Source organism: Gossypium arboreum, chromosome 8 (assembly GCF_025698485.1).
Source record: "Gossypium arboreum isolate Shixiya-1 chromosome 8, ASM2569848v2, whole genome shotgun sequence".
Classification (NCBI taxonomy): Eukaryota; Viridiplantae; Streptophyta; class Magnoliopsida; order Malvales; family Malvaceae; genus Gossypium; species Gossypium arboreum.
Window position 1 is genome coordinate 22,251,818 of NC_069077.1, and position 8,001 is coordinate 22,259,818.

The 8,001-nt window shown below is 31.1% G+C and overlaps 1 protein-coding gene and 1 long non-coding RNA gene across 2 annotated transcripts; both read left to right on the plus strand.

Annotated features, from left to right (window-relative positions):
* The first annotated feature begins 491 nt into the window (after nt 1-491).
* On the plus strand, nt 492-2,158 carry LOC108469264 (transcription factor DUO1). Its single transcript, XM_017770156.2, has 3 exons — nt 492-849; nt 983-1,244; nt 1,549-2,158. Exons 1-3 carry the CDS (start codon nt 653-655, stop codon nt 2,056-2,058), a joined length of 969 nt encoding a protein of 322 aa, XP_017625645.1. The 5' UTR covers nt 492-652; the 3' UTR covers nt 2,059-2,158.
* Nucleotides 2,159-3,827: 1,669 nt separating this feature from the next.
* LOC128296357 (uncharacterized) lies at nt 3,828-4,185 on the plus strand. The gene is made up of 2 exons (XR_008286940.1): nt 3,828-3,940; nt 4,029-4,185. It is a non-coding gene; the product is annotated as an uncharacterized LOC128296357 (long non-coding RNA).
* Nucleotides 4,186-8,001: the final 3,816 nt, after the last annotated feature.

The window sequence follows — 8,001 nt, forward strand, 5'->3', positions numbered from 1 at the left end:
ATCAAATAATATTAAAGAGTCATAAAATAAAGTTTATTTTATTAAAATAAGTCTATAAAATCAAAATAAAAAATTAATATGAAAAATGAAAATTAAACCGAGTCGAATTATAATGGATAGCTAAAAAACTAAAAATTCAACCAAATTGATATCACCTTTAGTGAGTATACATTCTACTATTGGATAATTTTTTTAATTTAAATCCTTTTAAAAGTTATTTTAATTTAACTTTAAATATATTATTATTAATTTATTATACTTTACAATACTTTATAATGTTTAGTTGTAATTACAGTTCATTCAAATATTTATTAATTGTAATTCTACATAAAATCTTAAAAGAATAGTGATTCATAAAACTATCAAAGAGAGAGAGAGAGAGAGGAGGAGTAAAGGATAGATACGTAAATTACAAATTCTGAATGAGGGAAAAAATTGGGAACGTGGGATATTGGCGGAGGATAGTGGCAGTAACCGTCTTAACCGTCATTACCGAAAGAAGAAACATAAAAACAAAGATAATAAGACTATTACATTAATCAGAAAAAAAAAAAAAAGAGAAAAAGAAGAGAAAATTACAAGACCAAATTTATTATCCAAATCCGTGAATAGCCACTCCCTGGTATAAGATAGTAGGGTTAAATTAGGGGAAATGGAAGGAAAGCGAGTAGAGATAAGTCAGATACGGAAAGGGCCATGGAAGGCAGAGGAAGATGAAGTGCTGATCAACCATGTTAAGAAATATGGCCCTCGAGAATGGAGCTCCATTCGATCCAAAGGCCTTTTGCAAAGAACTGGCAAATCTTGTCGCCTTCGTTGGGTTAACAAACTTAGACCCAACTTGAAGAAGTAAGCATGCGTGTGTGTGTATATATATATATATATATATCGATTAATCTCTGCTGCTCTCCTCTACTACTTGTTTGTAATTCACAAGTAGTTTCTTTTTTGTTTGTTTGTTTGTTTGTTTGAATCTTCCAAGTGGGTGCAAGTTTACGGCAGAGGAAGAGAGGGTGGTGATAGAATTGCAGGCACAGTTTGGGAACAAATGGGCTAAAATCGCAACGTATTTGCCTGGAAGGACCGATAACGACGTGAAGAATTTTTGGAGCAGTAGGCAGAAGAGACTGGCTAGGATTTTGCAGAATTCAGGGACCCCCTCTTCCTCCTCCTCCTCTTCCTCTTCCAAATCACTCAAACTTAAAAGGGAAATCCCTGCCTTTCACGATGTTCCTGTTTTTGAGGTAAACCCCAATTTCATGATGGTTGTTTCGAATTTTCAAGTGCTTTTTTGGAATTATTTTAATCACTTTTGTGGTTTGGGGACTAATATAATATTCCATTGGATGCATTTGTTTGATGAATTGACTCAAAAAGAATTCACTTCACTGTTCTTCGCTTAAAAAGTGGCTAAACTGTTGCTAATTGCTTGTATTGTATTAATTCTTGAGTAGTCTTTAGATGGTTTAAGTTCAATAGTTTTCTTATGGTGCGATATGTAGTTATGTTTCTTTTTTTTTTTTTTGGGGGTGGGGGTTTAATTTCAAGGCTTCAAAGTTGAGTTCATCAATGGAGGAAATATCATACACCATGGCTCAATCTTGCTCATCATCATCCTACCTTGATAACACCGAGGCTATTATTAAATTGGAGCAATCTCCGGAGCTAGTAAATCCCAAGTTGTACACCGATGCGAACATGGCGCAGCTGGAGCTAATGTCGATAGGGAACAACCCGTATGCTGCTACTGAGGCCCAACCGCAAGCTTTCTTCCCTCAGATCCCACACCCCCAACCATACCTCACATTATCACTGGAAAGCCAAGACCTGTTGGCTAAATTCGAGGACCCTTACTTTTCACAAGTGTTTGCACCTATGGATGTTCCTGAACTTGACAGTGGGAACGTGGAGCAGCAGCCATTTCTTGAACCGGTGAGAAGCGGTGGGTTCGGTGCAAGGGAAGAAGCTGATAACCCTATGATCCCTGATACCTTCTTCGATGATTTCCCAGCAGACATGTTTGATCAAATGGAGCTTTTTCCAAATCCATCAACTTAAATTCAAAGATTAAGGAAACTTGACTTTTGTTTAACGTTTTTAACTCTTTTCTTGTATATTATTGCTGTTTCAATGAGTAGGAGGCTTTCCTTTTCTTCTTTCTATTTCTGTTTTTTTCTTTCTTAAGAGGATGAATATTGTCACTGTAAAGACTGCTGGTTCTTCATTTCTCATTCGTGTGCTTATGTATATAGTCAAAGGCATATCCAGTGTTGGGTGCCAAAAATTAAAGGTCAAAATTTGCTGCCAAGCCTAGTGAAGTTTTAGATTTAGTGTTGAAACTTAAGAAGTGCAGTCCAATGAATGATGATATTGATGTTTTTTTTGGAACTTTAATCACTTGACAGTTCTATTAACGGGTCATATGTTAAGCTCATATAAATAGGATATCAATTGGGCGGGGTGAATGCGGGTAAGAATTTTCAGACCCATCCCCGTTCTGCGACCCGTTATGGGTACAAACCCAAAATCATTTCTGCCCTATGACCTGCAAAATAAATCATCGTTGTCCCATCATGTGGGTACTCAAACTTATTTAGTGCTATATTTATCTCGCAACCCACTTTATATAATATATATAAGTATCAGTTAAATAAATATAAACTAAATTTTGTATAAAAAAAGTATGAAATATTTGTTTTCTAGACTCTCATCACATATCTGATATTATTTCAACTGTCATCATTTAAAAAAAAAGTCGTCGTGATCTTTTAATTGATAAATAAAACATAACTTCAACATAAGTTTAAAAATTTAAAAATAAAGTGCTTACATAATATCTAAATATAAACAATGTCTCAAATATATTATAAATGTTTTTAAATTTAACACAAGTACAAAAATTAAATATTATTAAATTAATAAAATATTATTAAAATAATTATTAAATTAAATTTTTATTTTTTAAATTGCTTATTATATGGGTGCAATGTCATACCTACTCCTACCCCACCATCCACGACTGAGTTTAATTTTTGTCCTTATCCCCACCTCACCACTTGCTAAACCTGTACTCATCCTCGCCTAATTGGGTGCGAAGTGAGGCTAGACCCCGCGAAACCTGCCCAACTGACATCCCTACTTCAAAACATGTAAAGTTGAAATCAATTGAGATCTTATACAGTAATGTTTTGCGGTATTATATTGATTTGTTGATTTGTTTTGATTTTCCTTTTTATGTTTTTTAGTAGAATTATGCTTTTTTGTATAATAAAACTCTACACTTATCCAAAAGACTTATAATTTAATGTAATTATATACATAAAATTTAATTTGTGATTCATATGTATACATGAAATTTTGATTTTAATTTAATTGTACACATTTTAAAAATTAATACATTCATATATTTTCATATTTGATTAATATAATTATTTTAATGCAATAATCAACCAAAAATTGTACTAATTCAATAATGTTATTAGTAAATTGAATTAAATAAAATTTCATATATAAAATTATACAAAATTAATGTTGGTATATAACATTACATATTGGATAAAAGTATAATTTTGATATTTAACCTAAAAATAAATAATTAAAACGAGCCAAGAATTAGTTTAACATTTTAATAAGAATTCAATGGTCCAAATTTGGGGTGTTTTTTTTCCACATTTTCATCTTGGGTTTAATCGAAAGGTTTGAGGCTTAAATTTAGAAATAATTTTCCTAAAATTGTAATAATCTCTATAAAAGAAAGAAATAGAAAATGACATGATCAAAATCCAATTCTTACTCCAAATAAATTCAAGGTTGCCCATATATTAGCTCTCCATTTGCTGCCGGATACAGTTAGGGGAGACATTGTTTATCATTTGATTGGAAAAATTGATGAGGTTTATGTGTTTTGAGTTTTTCCTTAATGAACTCACCTTGAGGGCAGGTACGCTCCTCTGCATGTTATTCATTAAACTTGCTGTTCCAAGTTGACATCATATCAAATCATTTATCTCCTCCGCTTGAAAATGTAGGTAAATACAAGGCCGTCATAAAAAAACCCCTCGTGAAAGGCGGGGTGTTCATCCATTTCAATATTGGTTTCCTACAATCTGGTGGTTTTTTCACTAGAGCAATAAAACATTTGGCAGTGATGGATTACTTGGCATCATGTCAACATTGAGGAGGAAATGAGGTGGAAGGAACAGCAGCAGCATCTGCACCATTATGATGAAGCTGATTATGCCTACAATGGCCAGGCTGCAATTAAAATATCAGCCAGCATATTAAATTCAAAAAGCCTTATCACAGTTTGTTCAAAAACTATTCTTTCTATGTTCAGCTGCGTTTTAGTTTCCATTAATAGCACGTTGCTTTTAGTACATATGACCCTCCCTAGTGGCCCTTTGGGCCTTGAGTTCTCACCATTGTCCTAACCAACTAAGCTACTCCAATCATTTGTTTTTGAATACTTTAATCTCTAAAGTGTATATATATATATATATATATATTACTTTGATCTTGGAAGTTTTTTTTTTCATTTCTTTTACTCACTTCCGTACTTAATATTTTTAGGCATTCTCTCTTACTAATCATAAACTGTCACATGTCATATGATAATATCACAATAATGTAATCATCTAAAAAATTATAAACATTATAAAAATTACCAAAAATATAAATAAAATTATAAAATGTATAATTTTAAAAATTCAAAAATATGTTTGCACTTTTAAAAAGTGTAAAAAATAATTATTACAAAAATATAAAAAATGAAATTATTAGAAAGTATTTTAAAAAATATAAAATTATTAGAAATTGCAAAAGATTGTAAAAAATTTAAACAATAATAAAATTGTTGTATATTGGAATAAAATATATCTTCACTAATCACATTTAAAATATTAAAGACTTTATATAAAAGTTGTATATAGGTAAAAGTACAATCAATTTTATGAAAATTTTCAAAAAAAATTATGTATTAATATTTTAATATTTTAGAATACATTAATTTTTAGTACTATTGGCAACATGTTTATTTGACTCAACTCCCTATTTAATGCATGTAACGAGCTTCTTTATCGATCATTGTGCACATACTCTTTCTGTTTCGTACAAAAATTCTTTAAAATGGTCAAACACTCAACAATAGTGGTGGACTGACAAAGAACGATGGTATAAATGGATATTTGTAGTCATTTTATTTGTAATTGTGATAATAAATATTAAAGATCCAAAAACTATTTGGATTCAAATATTATAAATGTAACACCCCCTAACCCTTATCCATCGTCGAAATAGGGTTACGGAGCATTAACAAACTTTTTAGATCAAATACGATTATTACATAATTATCCACAAATAAACATCATAATTCAATCATATCGTTCCTTTTATGAGCCCTCGAGGCCCAAAACACGTGTTAGAAACAAATCGGGACTAAATCGGGCACTCTAAAAATTTTTCGTGAAATTTCAAAAATTTTCCTAGATGTAGGGCACACACGCCCGTGTGGCTAAAGGACAAGCCTGTGTGACCATAGGACACGCCCGTGTTGCAGGCCGTGTCCGACCCCGTGTTACTCTCTGACTTAGATCACACGACCAACCATACGCCCGTGTACTAGGCCGTGTGCCTTACACGGCTGAGACACACGCCCGTGTCTCTACCAGTGTGAAATTACCTGAGCATTCTATTTTAAAATTTTAAGGTTGCAGGGGACACACGGTCAATTCACATGTCGGCGTGTGAGCCGTGTGGACTCAAAATGAACCTTAAGCATCAAGTTTACCATACCCTGCAATCTTTAACAACAAGCAACTCAAAAACCAATTGTTCAACCAATCCAAAATACATTCAAATATATCTAAAACATGTCAAAACAATCAACTTATTAACCTAATCAATGTTCCCTCATAGATACTTCATATCTATTATCAAAACAATCCATTAAAACTTCATTCAAGCTAATTCTAAAATCATGTCAATTTCAACCCAAATATGCCAATATCATCCTCACTTATGCATTTACTCACACATCCCATAATAAACCTCAATATAACACACACGTATATATAAGCAACCAATGTCATCTTATAACCTCATTTACAATCATTTCTCAAAATGACAAACATAAGACATCCTAGGTACATGCCATCGCCAAGAGAAGTATACTTTACCACGTTTCGAAATCGGGATTGTTGAGGATGTCGAATCAACGATCAACTTTACCACTTAAGTTACGCACGAAAAATAAACCATACGCTGAGTATGAACTCGGTGGTATTTCTATAGTCCGAATGCTTAAAGGTAAATTAATATAACATATATATTAAACCATACAATAACCATAGTTATATAAATAATCAATTCATAGGGAAGCATTTATAACACATTCAATTCTTATCATTTGCTATTCCAGATAGCTTTTCACAGTGTAAACTCAATTCATTTGAACAACAATGTTGTTCATTTATAGCCAATTCATAAATTCACAATTCTTATGTTTCTATCCATATCTCAATTCATCATTCAATATCAATCATATCACTGTTTAATTTAGTTATCCCTATTAACACGACTCGGACTTGGATGGATACACGGATCCAACCAAAACACACTAGTTTGACACCCAGTGCCTCATCAGATAAATCGAAGTAATAGATTGACACCCAGTGTCTTATCGGCCATGCCGTAATAAGTTGGTACCCAGTACCTCATTGAATTTATCCGAAGTAATAAATTGACACCCACTGTCTCATCGAATTGAAGTCGAAGTATCTCTAAATTCTTCCAATCCTATGGCATGCCATCTATATCCGACTGAGCCCGATACAGTTAATAGGGTTTTCAAATCACTTTTCAATTTTAATCAATATTCATATCATTTCAAATAATGACATATATTCATAAGATCAATTCAATTCAAATCAATTTCAAAATATCATATACTCACCTCAACTACTTACCATGAACATTAAATCAAAATACAACAATTTAATAGTTAAATTCGGATTATAGAAATACAAACCAGAATTTCCAGGCTATTCCTCGTTGACTTTTTCCTTTCACTTTTTAGCCGAGGTTTCCGGCACAACGTTAGCTACGGAATTAAACAATTAAAAATCATCAATACAACACAATTTCACATTGAATATTTCAATTTATATTCAACTTTTGCCTAAATTCCAATTTAGTCCCTAAACTGAGACTAACTTTATTTCTCCAAACTAATTCCATATTTTCATTCAATTTCCACTTTTGACTAATTTCAACTCTCTAATTTCACTTAAATCCCGAAGTTTGAAAATTTCATAATTTAGTCCCTATTATTCAAAACTTATAATTTATTTTACAATTCAATCCCTTTTTCATTTCTAACTTAAAATTCTATCAATTTAACCCCAAATACTTAAATTATCCAACATGAACAACATCTAAAAATCCACTAATTTCTAAAATTTCAACATAAATCAAGTAGTATTTTATACTAGAATTCGAAAACATAAAAATTATAAGAAAATAGACTAAATTGACTAATCAATTTGAGCTTGAACCCTTAAAACCCTAATTTTCATTCTTTCTTTTCTCCTTTCTTTTCTTTCCTTTTCTATCTGTTTTGTTTCAACTTCTTTCTATTTTCTATTTCTATTTCTTTCATTTCTTTTATGTTTTATTATAATAATATAATATAATATAATATAATATAATATAATATAATATAATATAATATAATATAATAATATTTACTTAAATAATAAGTAAATATATAATATAATTTAATTATATAAATATTAATTTTACACATGTCCTTTTCAACACTTAACACTTGTAAATTTAAGTTTACTTACTCAATTAGTCCCTTTTCTTTTCTTTAATCTATAAGTAAACTTTCATATTTTATTTAATTTAATCCTTTCACCTAATTATCCTTAATTCAAGATAATTCACCTAGCCAAAACCTAATTAACCACAACTAATGTAACGCCCTAAACCTGTATCCATCGC